The sequence below is a fragment of the Petromyzon marinus genome, chromosome 43 (genome assembly GCF_048934315.1).
Source record: "Petromyzon marinus isolate PM22_M1 ecotype Great Lakes invasive population chromosome 43, UKy_Petmar_22M1.pri1.0, whole genome shotgun sequence".
Lineage (NCBI taxonomy): Eukaryota > Metazoa > Chordata > Hyperoartia > Petromyzontiformes > Petromyzontidae > Petromyzon > Petromyzon marinus.
This window is the reverse complement of record NC_133709.1, coordinates 745,490-761,021: the sequence shown is the minus strand read 5'-3', so window position 1 is coordinate 761,021 and position 15,532 is coordinate 745,490. Positions and strand designations below refer to the sequence as shown.

At 52.9% G+C, this 15,532-nt stretch overlaps 1 protein-coding gene across 3 annotated transcripts in view; it reads left to right on the top strand.

The window, feature by feature from the left end:
* CA10 (carbonic anhydrase 10) overlaps positions 1-15,532 on the top strand; it is a 168,683-nt gene that overhangs the window by 134,411 nt on the left and 18,740 nt on the right. For all 3 annotated transcript variants that reach the window (XM_032970236.2, XM_032970237.2, XM_076073682.1), the window contains exons 5-7: positions 10,178-10,363; positions 12,859-12,954; positions 14,003-14,075. In XM_032970236.2, the coding sequence (XP_032826127.1) occupies positions 10,178-10,363; positions 12,859-12,954; positions 14,003-14,075 (355 nt within the window). The remainder of the gene's footprint in view (positions 1-10,177; positions 10,364-12,858; positions 12,955-14,002; positions 14,076-15,532) is intronic.

The window sequence follows — 15,532 nt, the reverse complement described above, 5'->3', positions numbered from 1 at the left end:
CGTACACCGTCACGTACACCGTCACGTAAACCGTCACGTACACCGTCACGTACACCGTCACGTACACCGTCACGTACACCGTCACGTAAACCGTCACGTACACCGTCACGTACACCGTCACGTATCACCGTCACGTACACCGTCACGTAAACCGTCACGTAAACCGTCACGTACACCGTCACGTACACCGTCACGTACACCGTCACGTAAACCGTCACGTACACCGTCACGTACACCGTCACGTACACCGTCACGTACACCGTCACGTAAACCGTCACGTACACCGTCACGTACACCGTCACGTACACCTTCACGTAAACCGTCACGTACACCGTCACGTAAACCGTCACGTAAACCGTCACGTAGACCGTCACGTACACCGTCACGTACACCGTCACGTACACCGTCACGTAAACCGTCACGTACACCGTCACGTACACCGTCACGTAAACCGTCACGTACACCGTCACGTACACCGTCACGTAAACCGTCACGTAAACCGTCACGTAAACCGTCACGTAAACCGTCACGTACACCGTCACGTACACCGTCACGTAAACCGTCACGTAAACCGTCACGTACACTGTCACGTACACCGTCACGTACACCGTCACGTACACCGTCACGTACACCGTCACGTAAACCGTCACGTAAACTGTCACGTACACCGTCACGTAAACCGTCACGTACACCGTCACGTACACCGTCACGTACACCGTCACGTACACCGTCACGTAAACCGTCACGTAAACCGTCACGTACACCGTCACGTACACCGTCACGTACACCGTCACGTAAACCGTCACGTACACCGTCACGTACACCGTCACGTACACCGTCACGTAAACCGTCACGTACACCGTCACGTACACCGTCACGTACACCTTCACGTAAACCGTCACGTACACCGTCACGTAAACCGTCACGTAAACCGTCACGTAGACCGTCACGTAAACCGTCACGTACACCGTCACGTACACCGTCACGTACACCGTCACGTACACCGTCACGTAAACCCTCACGTACACCGTCACGTAAACCGTCACGTAAACCGTCACGTACACCGTCACGTACACCGTCACGTAAACCGTCACGTAAACCGTCACGTAAACCGTCACGTAAACCGTCACGTAAACCGTCACGTACACCGTCACGTAAACCGTCACGTAAACCGTCACGTACACCGTCACGTACACCTTCACGTAAACCGTCACGTACACCGTCACGTACACCGTCACGTAAACCGTCACGTAAACCGTCACGTACACCGTCACGTACACCGTCACGTAAACCGCCCTTCAAGGGATTCTCGCGCAAGTATCCGCAGTGATGCCCACGGATCAGAGGATCCGAATGAAGGCGCCCGTCTGGGCAGGAGGAGGAGTCGTGCCGCCCTCGGGATGTACTGTCCACACGCGGTGATTTGAAAGTCGATTTGAAATGTTTTGGGCGCAGATTTAGTGCGTTGCGTTTCTAAGTTTGGTCTAGCAAGCATGCTGTCACGCGATATATGTACATATTGATATTTATATTGAAATCATATTGAAATCATATTTTTATGTGTTTCGATCGTTTAAAATGCGGTTCATCCCCCACCCCCTTCAGCAGCCCCCACTTACTAGAGTGGTGAAGTCTGGCAAAAAAACTTGTTACCGAATCAGGAGTCCCTCATCCAGCAGTGGATTGACATTAGGCCGTAAATTATCATAATTATTATTGTTATTGCCTGCACTGTGTTTAAAAATTATGCAAACGAACGGAGGTACACATCTGTTTTGAAACTGCCTACATTACGGTTTAATATGTATATAAAATATATGTATGAAGCAAATTAGTAATATAATAACAGCCATCATGACATTGAAGAAAGATATCATTTTAAACAATTTAATTACCTTTTATTTCCCCTTCAGCACAGCAACGCAATGTTAGTATATCACTGGTTCATAATGAGCAATTCGTGGATTAAAATTGTTCTGTCACTGTATGCCCCATTAAGTATTGCTCACGGACAGATGTGTGACCTGACGAACTACGAGCTTTGTGCCATCTGGCCCTTTATCCGAGTTTTATTGCATCGGGTTTCCACGGTAGTTTTTTTTTGTCATTCGCTGCATCCATCAGGAATGGGATGGACATGTGACAGGAATCTCTGCGCCATTTGACGGGCGTGGACTTGAAATTTGACGGGCAAGATCAGGGGGACAGGCGGCTCAGCGGTAGAGCCAAGGGGCTCGCAATCAAATGGTTGTGAGTTAGTATCCTGGTTGGGGCTTTGGCTCAGCCCATCGTCTCCCTGTGGTCAATAAAAGAGGTACCGCTTTGTGGGTAAGTAAACGGTGGTCGTCCTGGAGAGAGACTCTCCTGCGCCATAGGCTCGGGGCTGTAAGCCGGAGATAATCGCCACCATGATATCGCTCGTGTAGCGAGCAGAGTAAGACCAATACCAAGCTTGTGTTGCCTTGTGTGGTGGGTTTTTTCTAAGAGGACGCATTGCCACAGAGATGTTTTTTTCTGGTTTTCACTGCAACGATTCATCCCCACCGTAGGCTTATCTGGAACTTTCAGTGCATTTCTGTCTTGCAGCAACACGATCGCATGCCTGTCACACCAAATTAGGGCACAGTATATGGGTTCCAGCATTCTTTGTTATTGGCTCATAGGACTTTCGTCCTTATGGGACGTGACCTTAACCAGGGGTAACACGGGAGAGAAAAAGAGGGGATAGAGCGAATGTGAGAGATGGAGAACAATTTTTTATTGGTACGACGCTGACAAAATTGGTGCAGTATTATGTTGAATTTCAGGGTTGCAGCTAAGGTCCAGCGCATCGCGTTACGATTCAGAGCGCTGCGCTGATGGAGGCTGCGTTCTCCTCTCCCCGGCGCAGGCGCGCTGTGTGTGTTTGTGTGCGTGTGTTTATTTGTCTGTGTATTGTTTTGCTTGTGTGTGTGTGTGCGTGTGTTGATTTGTGTGTGTCTGTGTATTTTTTTGTTTGTGTGTGTGTGTGTGCGCGTTTGTGTATATGTTTGTGTGCGTGTGTGTATGTGCGTGTTTTTTTGTGTTTGCATGTGTGTGCGTGTGTTTGTGTGTATGTGGGGAGCGGTAATGCAGCGATTAGCACGCTGCGCTATGAACCCGGCGACCCGAGTTAGATTCCCGCTCACGGCCAACACACCTGTGATGATTATTTGAACCGGTCCTGGGCCTCCCCTAGGTCGACTCAGCCTAAAAATGAGTCATAGTGCGTTGTGTAAACATCGCCACTGGGGAGACAAAGGCGGATGGGCGTGGTGTTGGCAACCCACCCCCTCGTGTGCTGTACCGTCCTTCATAGTTTCTCGCTAACAGCGCTTGCCCAAAGAGTCTGTTAAGGCTATACGGGGGATCTTTGTTGTGTGTGTGTGTATTTGCGTGCGTGTGTTAGCGCCTGTATGTGTGTGCGGGGTTTTCCGCGAGATCTGTGTGAGCCATGTGGAGACGGAGTTTTAATGACTTACCTCTGAAGTAGCATACATTACAGAGATTAAAATGCCAGTCATTAAAAACTTTTGCTTTCATTTACACACTGCAACATCTAGACACTCCTTAATTGACAAATAGATGCGAGTAGGAACGTGGCAATATTTTAGTGAATTAAAAACACGCTGATATCCTTTATGGATGCATTCATCATTTTTTTTGCCTTTATAAGTTCAAATTGTGCAGGGTTAGCACTTGACACAACTCTGTTGCACGGCAGAGGGCTTCAACAAAGATTCCCGTGCACTCGGCGGGTTTCAAAGGGAAGCGTTGCTCATGTGAACATCTAGTTCTGGCGTGGCGCGCGATGCAAAAATTCACTGGTCTTTCATTTGTCTTCACGTATTTCATCAGCAGAGATATCGGGATATTCAAAGCCAGTTGGTGCTCTGCCGAGAGTCGATTAACACGCGGGTTATTGTTGTTTTGCACATATATGAAAACAAATTGATAATTTCAATGCAACCTTTCCTTTCTGAAATATCAAAATGCTGAGACTAGATGGAGAACCGTGCCAAGTGTTGGGTTTTATTCCTGAAAATTCGCGCGCAATAATTGGGCAGTTTAATCGAGGTATCGACTGCCCCCTTGGCTACACGTACAACAATACCGTGTGTGGGTTTTAATTAACATCCATAGAGGATGGGTATAATTTTTAATGGACACTAAAATTCAAGGGATATTACTTTTTTTTCGGGCATGCAGACTGAATTAAGTAAAGGTCTGCCAGAAGAAGCTGTTAAATTGTCTAGGCTTATAATAATACAAACTAGTTGGCCTGTGGCTACCTCTACAGCACTCAATGTATGCTGCATGTATTTGATTATATGCGTGTCTATTACCTTAAATCAACAGCGAAGTTAATCATCTGTAGGCAGTGCCCCTTCCTCTTTATGCCCTTCCCCCTTACTCCTTAGGCTCCACCCCTTACTCCTTAGACCCCACCCCTTCCTGATTACCCCCCCCCCCCCCCCACCTATTCCTATTGTGGCTCCACGCCTCTCCTATTTGGAGCCACCTCTTCTTATTTCGACCCCGTCTCCCTCTGTTTGGGTAGTGGTGGGAAGGGGAGGCACGTCAAATGTCCAAGATGAATTGCAAAAGAGAAGGGAACGGGAAAGGGAAGAGAGAAGAAAAAAAGAATGGGAAATAAGAGGAGACGGATGGAGAATGAATGGAGAAACGGGAGCAAGGGGTCAGGAGAGTGAGGAGGAGGCTACATCAGGGCCTCGAAGCTGCTGCTGCTCCACGGTGGGGAGGGGCTCACAGTGGGGGTGGCAACACACCAGCCACGTGATTTACGGGCGGCTTGAGCTAGTTTCGAGATACGGATGGATGTTGATGCATCGCGTCGTCATGCTGCCCACCGATCGTCGGGGTTTTTTATTGGCCGCACTAATCTCGGGTCGCTCGCTGCTTCGGTGGCGTTTCTCGCCACGCGCGTTTCTGAAATGGCGTGAAAAACGGTGAGAAAACGTCGCTGGAAATGTATCGACAGGCATTCTTTTCTTTCATTGCTTTATATTTCATTCTCTATTGCATTGTCTACAGTATGATGAAGTGTAGCCTTTTTAATGTGAACATTTACAAATACTCCACCATACTCTGTATGTAAATGTGCAACCCTCCATTTGCGTGCGTGACACTGCCCTGCTTTATTACTCTGTGAGTGGTTCAACGTTCAGGGTTTTCTAGGCTGCGTCCAATTATGCGATTCTTGAAATAATGTTTTATTATTACTGCTATTTCCAGCCCTTTGTCAATGCACTGGTGGATGAAGGCCTCCACCCCTTGCTGTGTTGGTCACGAGCGTTGCTTGACCATACTTCACCACGCTAGTCGGTGTAGGCTGGTTCAGACATCACTCGTCACTGATGTTAGCCGTGGCTGGGAATGTGCTATTAAAAAGGACCATCGCCCGAAACGTCGTCTGTGCCTTCATAATTGTATTTTAAGGCCGCACGGTGTTATTGACAAATGCGTTCGAGTTTTCCTTTTTTTTACAACAATATCAGTCGCGTGCTCCAGAAGACTGCTGTTGCTGATAGAATGGCCATGCTGGGCACATCTCTTTGCAATTTGCTGTCTACAAGCCTCCTCCCCTTCCGAAGAGGCGCATGAGTTCCGCTCGATGAAGCACGCCATCGAATGTTTTAGCTGTGCAGTTAGCTTGAATTAAGTCCGCGTTCGCCGTGTAAACACGCGCGCTCGTGTTGACACGAGGCGCGTGCGTTTAACTCATTCACTGGCGTCCTCCCGTCTTGTGGACACGCGGATTTTACGAGGCGCTGTGTGTCGTGGATCTCTGTCCGCGTCTGGCAACAAAGTGTGCAGTTTCTCATTCCGCGATTAAAACGTGGGGCTTGACCTTGTGACCTACGAGGGATCGCCGGGATAAGGCGCCGAGCCTGACCAGTGCCAGGAAACGCACAAAATGCCTCTCCCATTCCCGATTGGAGTGGAATCTTCCAGTCTTTAAATCGGAGATGCAAAGGTAAGGCTGCAATTTCCTGCTCACGCCACTACAGGTGGAAGGTTCTTCACTGGAGGGAGCTCTATAGAGCCCCTCTAGAATAGGGTATTTGGCCTACTCTTCTACGCTGCTCATACGTCCTAGAAGAGGTGGAAGTACCCATACTTTACTCCACCACGTGCGATCTGCCGCTCGCCAACTACGGCACCCGCACTGCGTTCACCGATGGGTCCACACAGGTGTAGTGGGTTCACGGGACACGGAGACGGTGGAGTAGAGGCAGCACTGTTTATTCAAGGCTTGGCAAGGGTTACACTGGGAAGGGGTAACGGCCCCTCCACCCGTATACACACTGGGACACCCCCTAGGCTATCAGCCTAACCACTGTGCTCCCAGTTCCTCCGCTACAGGCGCTAAGGGAGGCTATCTGACCTGGCCCTGGTCATGGCACAGGTCACGGCACCCCACCAACCAGACTGACCCTTAAAGGGCTCCGGCTCTGAGGCTCTGGGGCCGCACCACTGGCTTACCCTGCCGGCCCTCAAACGGACTGCGGTCAGGGAAGTCCCAGGGTCTATCTAGCCGGCCTTCCTTCTTCACTGGTTCTTCATTCTTGGCCCCAACACACTGCCCCGAGCTCTCTGGCTCCCCGCCCTTTATGCCCATACAGCACTGAGGGCGGGGCTATAGCGGACGTGGTTGTAGCCACCACGGTGTGAGATTGAAGAAACTTGCCCCGTGTGTGAACCACCGTTCCGGGAGATAGAATCTACTGGACATCTGTGAAAAAGAGCTTTCTGGCTCATCGAATTCCTCATTGTGATTCTGGAATCGAACCAGCGACCTCTGGATCGCGAGGGTTGACCACTGCCCCAAGGCAGCATTTCTGCCCACGCTGTGGTGCCCACGCTGGGGTGCCCACGCTGGGGTGCCCACGCCGTGGTGCCCACGCCGTGGTGCCCACGCCGTGGTGCCCACGCTGTGGTGCCCACGCTGGGGTTGCCCACGCTGGGGTTGCCCACGCCGTGGTGCCCACGCTGTGGTGCCCACGCTGTGGTGCCCACGCTGGGGTTGCCCACGCCGTGGTGCCCACGCCGTGGTGCCCACGCAATTCTGACCATGGGGAGGGAGTTTCGCGACATCTGTGTGACCCGCCACCCCTCGCTGCCTCCTCAGTGCTGGATCGCCGGCTCACGCGGCCACCCCCGACCGGCTGTATGTACGTACGTTGAACTTCTTTCGCACCGTACATAGACAGCCGTGCTAATCGGAGGTGCGGGGCTGGAAAAAAAAACACTCAGTCATGGAAATCGCCAAACATCCCAACGGAGCAGGTCCTTACTTAAAGCGAGTTTTCAGAATCAAAGTATGTGTTTATACTGGAGGAAGCCGATGGGGCTATGAAGCTATTTTTTTTCCCACGGATGTCCTGTAGAGTCTTAGTAGTGTTGAGACTCGGCGAGTCGTTCCCGGATACGTGGCGCTCTGCTCAGGGCGCGAGGAAGGCGGAGGAGTGGATTTGGGCACGCAGGAGCGCAGTGCAACGTGAATGCACGCACGCGGTCTGCAAAAGAGCAGCCCTCCCTCCCTCCTTCCCTGCGAGGGAGTCGCCGTTTACTCTGTCGAACATTGGTAGAGCGCCGGCCGTGGGAGTGATTAAGGGAAACGCTTAACGCGCACCAATCGAGGCGCAGGGTAAAAAAAAAACCTCGCCATTCTCCTTAACGAGAAGTGGTGTATCGTGTTCCCTCAACAATTAAGCACAGCAAAGCAATTCCAGATGTTTTTCCTCTGCGCGCGCGTGTGTGTGTGTGTTTGTTTTTACATTATAGCCTTTAAATTGGCTTGTAAAACTTGAGTAGCGCGTTGCCTCCAAATGAATGCGCGCGTGCGCGCACGCCGAAAATCCTCGTTCGTGAACTGCCAGGCAGCCAGGCAGCGCGTGCCGCTGGCAGACGTCGCGGGCGTTCAAAGTCGCAGCTGTCTGCTGGAGTCTGCCGGCAAACAGCCACGGCGCTCGGCGCCAGCCTCATTTCCTTTACCGACAACGCCGATCTTGCACGGGCGGGGCAATCGCGTTTAACCGGTGGCGAGAACTCGGGAAAGATTTCACCTCCAGGTTATTAAATGCACGGATGTTCTCTCCCCCCCCACCCCCCTTGTTCTGCGTGGGTTTCCTCCGTGTTCATCCCACAGCGAACAAAACAATAACACACGGCGTGAACCGGCGTTGGCCAAACATCCCAATGACGAATAATTACCTGCGAAACACTCAATGAGGATTACACAAAGCAACCTGTACCGCGATACAACTTGGCAGGAGCCTCCTGAATAAGAGAGTCTCGCTGAGGATTTCCTGGGTAAATAAGCAGAATGATAATAACAACAACAGGAATCATAATATTTCTCTTCTGCACGACCACAAGCGTTCGGCTTCTCGCCATTTGTCTGCCACTGCGCAGGGAAGAGAGAAGCTCGGAGCTGCAGAGTGCATGACCACAACACCAGCCGCTCCTTAGCATGGGCTACTTATTGTTGTTGTGGTTGTTGTTCAAATCAATTCAGCAAAAACCATTGTCATCTGAAGTAGTTTGTTCGGGGGGGATATGAGAAGCTTGAACACGAAACGCAAGCTGCTACACGCCAGGCTGTTGGCTTCCCAAGCAACAACAAACTCCCAACAGAATGTAGCGCACCTGGAGAGAAACGATTTCCTGCGAGAATCAGCGGCGCTCAAGCAATGCGCGCAACAGGCCACGACAGGGAAACGCGCGTCTCGCTTCAAAGCCAAGTCGCTTGTGCGCCGGTGTCCTGAGCAATGAACTGCATGTGCCTCTGCACTTGCCATGATTGGCGGTGTTCCATTATACGCTACTACTGCTCGCTGCTGCATGCTGCTGCGGATGCACATTGCTGCTGCACGCTGCTGCTGCACATTGCTGCTGCACGCTATTACTGCTCGCTGCTGCACGCTGCTGCTGCACGCTGCTGCTGCACGTTGCTGCTGCACGCTGCTGTTGCACGTTGCTGCTGCACACTGTTGCTGCACGTTGCTGCTACACGTTGCTGCTACTGCTGCTGCACATTGCTGCTGTACGCTGCAATCGCATGAGTCATGTTTGTCTGCAAGAACCGCGTTCGCTGTCGAGAGGGATGCGCGCGTGGATCGGCGCTCGCTCGCTCGCTCGCTCAATTTCTCGCCCGCCCGGAGCAAGCAGAGCACGCGGGAGCATCAGTGATGATGCTCGCGCGCAGAAACGGGCGTGAAATAGCCCCAGAAGGTGTGGTCGGCGCAGAGGGCTGCCTGCATCTGGGTCGTGTCGCCCGTCTCTCGGCGGTGGATTCGGCGGCGGTAAATGTCAAGGGGCAAATTCGCAAACTTTTCTGCTCCGTTTGTGTGTGTGTGTTTGTGTAAATGAAGCAGCGCATTGCCATGTGCTACTTATCCTTGCGCCGCGTGCGTTGCCTTTGTGCGCCACATTATTAACAGCAATAATGAGCGCGTTGCAACAACAACAAATTCAAGCGCGTCATATTATTCATCACAAAGGGCACTCTGCGAAGGCGCGTCCGTGGGCCCGCCATGGCAAGCGAAGCTTCAAGCGTCGCGGTGCAATGTATTGTTGTTTACCACTTGGACCCATCCCACGAATGTCCGCTTGCAGTGCTCGCTAAATAGATTTCTGGCTATAGAAGTGTTTTTTCAAGGGTGCTTTTTCGTCATTCTGCTCGTAATCGAGATGCAAACGTCACGCGTGGCTGGACGGTGAAAGAAACCCTCTGGAGGGCGGAGCAACTTCGAGAAGATCCTTCTCGTTTGTAGGGAACGCCTAGGGAACCGTGAATAATTAAAGTACGCGTTATTAATATATTAATATTACCTTCGCACGTCATTAACACCCAACAGATTAAATTAACACTAAATAACTTGAAAGCAACTGAATATTTACAAGGTAATATGCGTATATACTTTGGGTGTTGCTGCCTTGGAGTGGCACGGGGCGGGCGAGACGCGAGTGGCACTTGGGAGTGGCACGGGGGAGTGGCACGGGAGAGTGGCACGGGAGAGTGGCACGGGAGAGTGGCACGGGCCAAGCGTTGTCCTCCAGCCGGGTCGCTTGGAACGCCGCTCGGCGGTCGTCGACCCAGACGGCGTCCTCGTGTGTCGGCGTGCGCGTGCAGATCAGCGGCACCATGTACAACACGGGCAAGTACATCTCGCTCCGCCTGGACAAGGAGCACCTGGTCAACGTGTCGGGCGGTCCCATGACCTACAACCACCGCCTGGAGGAGGTCCGCATCCACTTTGGCAGCGAGGACAGACAGGGCTCGGAGCACCTCCTCAACGGGCAGGCATTCCCCGGAGAGGTGCGGCGATCGGGAACGGACACGGCTCGCGCGTCTCACTCTCGTCCGTGCTGTGTTTTGTTGTATGTGTGCACGCGCGTACGTTGAACTTCTTTCGCGCCGTGCGTAGCCAACGGCGCTAATCGGAGGTGCGGTGGTTGGCGAGTTGATGGCGTGGCGGCGGCCATTCGTGACTGCACAGGTTTGAGGTTTGCACTTAATCCAGCTCCGAGAAGCGACAATATCGGAGTTACTGTCAAGTGACGACCATCGTTCTCTCTGGCAGTGCCAGTGAGGAAGTGCTACCCCCTGGTGCGGATAAGAGGCCGCTGGAATGGATTCGAGAAGCCGGTTCCGTGTTATCTCCTTATCTCACGACGACGACGACGATGATGATGATGACGCCGATAGCACAATCAGCATAGAATGTGGGCGGGGGGGGGGGGAGACAGACAACAAAAAATCTTGCGATCATTAAAAGGCGCGTTAGCAACGTACATCATGCACTATAAATGCAAATGCGTACGCGATGATGCTCTAGTGTGAATGTCAGCAATTAAGCCGCGTCGCACCTGCAGTTTACCGCACAATCTGACACTCTGTGTTGACAGCTGCTCGTGGTCACATCACCTTGCCGTTAAAGGACTGCACATCCTCGACAAATGCCGAAACAGATTAATCCATTTGCCGCTCGCCTGCCTTGCGTTTGACGGAACGTGGCTCACCCACGACTTCCCCACAGCCATTATCAGCAGTGGCCATTCCTCTGACCTTTAGCTATTGCTGTTTATTCCATTTTAGCCGCGTAGTTGTCTTTTTTAATTACTCTAAATGGTCTCACAGGGGTTTATTGATGCATAATTTATTCAGCTTGTAGCCATAAACCCGATGTTGTTTAGGTAATAAAAGCGTTACGTCAAAAAATTTGCGGGAGGATCATGACGTCGTTTTCAATCGCCCGTTCATTTGCGACGGAGGCACCGCCAGCGTGGCCCAGCGATGGCTCCGCGCCGCGGAGCGCGCACGGCGAGGCCTCGCCAAATTACCACTGCAATTAAGGAAGATATACATTCACCCGGCAATGGTGCGACAATCACAATTAGAGCCTTTAGCGACACCAATCGCAATATTCATGGCATTTTCACAATAACACAAATTAACGCGTCTGCACGACCTTGACCCGCCGTTGCCCTCCGGACTTCCAGGTGCGACTTTCCGCATTTTCCACCTCAACCGCCACAACCTCCTCCGTATTTCAAGTCACCACTTTGTGGCCTATCAACCCAACTACATACATAATCATGAATCGGCTGAAACACTGAACTGCGTGTATAGATATCCCCCCGTCTCCCGCTGCATCAAGCCCGTGCTAATGCTACTCTTACGATAACTTTACTGTATTTGCACACAGTGTCAGTCGTGCAAATTTCATGCCAAAACGCTGCGGTAGGATTTTGTAACGAGCACGGTTGTCGCGCATGGATGCGTGCGAAACCACAGATGAGCGGGAAGGCAGACAGAAGCGGCGCTCCCAACAATTGCCCAAGCGCTGTGGTCCTATATTTTGGTGTTGTCTCGCCGTTCTCCCATTATGCACCGCAGTACATCGCCACGGTGTCAGGACGAGCGAGCCGAGAGCGCAAGAGGCGGCGCGCACGCTCGAGCGCAGAGCGCGCTGCCCCGTGCTCGGTTTGGGATGCGGTGCATCGATCGTTGTCCATTCCTTCGCTCGTTATGCGTGCGTCGATGGGCCTCCGAGCGGTGCACGTGGCGTGTAGCTGGCTCGAGTGAAAATCCCCTTGCGACCCAGATAAGTCGGGCGGCTTGTCTGGGTCGTTTGATTGCGCCGGTTGGTGTGGGTTTGGTGCAGGTGGGGAGCCATAGACGCTGGAAGCGTAGTATAGTATAACTATGGATTTTGCTGCAACGGAACACGGTCCGTACGCCACACGGCGGTCGCCCATCCAATCCCTCTCCAGGCTCAACCCCTGCTCAGCTTCTGCGACGTGACGAGATTTGGCGATTTCGGGACACAGGAAGCAATCCTTGCGACGGTTGATCACGTCCAATCTATGCAAATGAGATCAAAATGTAACCATTTATAGACGAACGTGGCACGGAGGCCAAGAGGATACAAATGAGATGGTGGGGGAAGGGGTGTGTGTGTGTGGGGGGGGGGGGTTAAGACAATGCAAACGAGACCAGACAAAAGAGTGGGTTTCTTGATTGAAAGTGAAACCTGCCCCCTCCCCCACACAATTCCCGTAACTGGCGTGGGAGGGGGGGGAGTTGGGTGCCAGCACGCGAGCCGCTCTCTTGTTTCTCGGCCATCGAAGAGGGACGGAGAGGATTGCGGGCAACGGGACGAGACCACCGCCCGCGTCATTCACCCCCAGCGCACTGCATCCTAGCAAGGGCTGACATTTACCGAAGACCTTTTATATCTCGGTGGCGTTGTCGTTGTCGTCGTTGTTGTTGTTGATGCCTCTCGCACGTCACGTCTCATTACTCGGCAGGTTCAGCTCATCCATTACAACCACGAGTTGTATCCCAACGCGTCGGAGGCTGCGCGGAACCCCAACGGACTGGTCGTCGTCTCCATATTCATTAAGGTTGGTTGTGTGCCCGGAGCCTCACGGGGGTGCCCGGAGCCTCACGGGGGGTGCCCGGAGCCTCACGGGGGTGCCCGGAGCCTCACGGGGGGTGCCCGGAGCCTCAGGGGGGTGCCCGGAGCCTCACGGGGGTGCCCAGAGCCTCACGGGGGTGCCCCGACCCTCACGGGGGTGCCCGGAGCCTCAAGGGGGGTGCCCGCGCAACGTCGCCTACCGCGAGGTTGGATGTCGCTGCCGCGCGTCCGCGGGCCGGCTGCGCTTCCATCGGCGTTGTTCGGTCCCAAAGGCCGTAGGTCGTTTTACGATTACCAGCACCACGCTTCTTAACCCAGCAAAGCCTCGCAGAGTCTCAAGACTCTTTTTGTTTTACCAGGAGGGTCCTGCCAAGTTTCCGCAGTCGGTGGGGGCGGGAGGGGGGGCGATGTCCCCCCGCGTGCGTAGTCCCAACCGAGTCATTTGCGGGGCGTTGGTGGCCACTGCCGGCGGTCACGCACCTGGCGCTGGAGGGGGGCTCACCACACAGATGGGCGGCGTGGTGACGTCACCGCCCCCCCCCCCCTCCTTGAGGGGTTGGGGTTGTATATAAATATATAATTAGGGAGAGAGGGGGGCTTATCGTCTGCGCATTTTTCTCTGCAAATAAATTGTCAACTTAGAGCCCCGGACAGAATGGATTTGCTCCAGTGGAGACATTGAGCTCACTGACAATTCAACAAAAAGTCGCAAGCCCCGATGCAGCAACGGTTTTGTTCGAATAATGTGATTATATTCCCCGTGCGTGTCGTGCCTCTAGTGGCTGCGGGGGTCAAATACGATACGTACAAGTCAACAAACATTACATCTTACCCATGATATTCAGTGATTGTATCGCGAGCTCAAGAATCAACTTTAATTGTTACACCCAACTAGCTGTGTCAATAACCCACTGACACTTGAAGGTGCCGTGAACAATGATGTCACGTGCTGTCTTCAGTCGGTGCTTACTGGCCGCGCCCGTGCGAGCGAGTGTGTTTGTGAGATGCAATCGTATTGTCTGTTTCTGTTGCAGGTGTCAGAATCTCCAAATCAATTTCTGGATAAACTCCTGAATCGAGACACCATCACGAGGATCACGTACAAGAGTAAGCCGTGTGGTTTTGGCAGAGCGATGCGCGAGCGGAACGATCGGCCCCGAGCTCGCGCTGCGTTACTCCGGCGCTCGATCGCGCGCGCACAACCCCACGTCCACTTATCCACCGCTTGACGACATCATTCACCGGTGCGGTACAGCGTCCCAGCGTCGCGTGTCTGACCGTCACGGATCCGCCCCGGCCAATTTAAGCGCCTCGCCCGCCTAGCGCAGGTGGCTCCAGCGGTAGAGCGAGCGGCTCGCAATCCAGAAGGTTGCGAGTTCACATCCTGGTACTGCTTTGTATGAATGTGGATTTTCCACGGCTGGCTCTGTACTTCCTTCAGCGCTCATGTGAGCATCAGGAGATGGCTGTGACGATTGTGAGTGTGGGGGTGGCTGTTATAGGAAGATCACCAGCAGCTACCTAGGTCGCAGCTTTGCTGTAGCTCATCACGGTGGATGAGCCACCAAGGAGATGGCGGTGAATAATTCAGAGTGCTCGCGTTAAATATGGATTGAGAAACGCACGGGGAAGGTCGCAGACAGAAGCTTGCTTTTCTCTCGGTGTGATACAGTCATTGCAGCTGAAGGCTATAAAAAATTCAGTTGAGTTTAATGTATGTTGCAATTTGCTTTTATTTTCAGGAAAATATCTGCATACACAAATTTACAATTAGTCTTTCTAAACAAGGCTGCTCCTTGTTGTTTTACATACTGAGGCTCTCTCTACACTTCGTGAATATTAGCAAAATTATGTCCAAGCATAAGCGTATGTGTATCTTATTTTATGTAACGGTTGCATTCATCATGCATGGTGAACTAAAGAGCGGCTGGGTGACGTTGATCAAGAAAAGCAACAGAGCATCTGCCTTAATCAGGACACGCAGCCCCGGACGAGAAATATGGCTCAGAACCACAGACGTCAGCGACGGATAAAAACGGAACAAAACGCTGGAGAGTCGACGACGTGAGTGCGGAGAGATGCACGCTGGGAATTTCACCCAGGAACGGAGGGGAGGGGCGCACGGATCGGGCAACAACGCGAGCAAGCGAAGCGTCGGGAACGGCGAAGGGGCTGGCTCTGGAACGGCGACGGTGGACTCGGGCGGAACAGCAGGCGGCGGCTCAACGGAGAACGCGGAGGATAGCCGAGATTGGCGACGGAAGGGCAGCGCGAGAGGAGATGATGACAGGAACGGAACGACCGCCACAGAGACGGAGCGAGCGATGGGCTCGCGCGCACGAACGACATGGACTGTGGCATCGGTGGTGGTCCGGGGCTGACGATGCTGTTGCTGAAGGGGAAGGGCACAGTGAGTGCCGCTTACAATCCACCATACATGCGGCCCCGCTTGCAAGAGTTGTTCTCTCCCAGCCAGTTCCCAATCATCTCGCCTCTAAGCCTGGTGATTCGTTCAGCATGCGTGCCGTCCGCAGTGAGTTGCTGCGCTCGTGGCCAGAGGACCT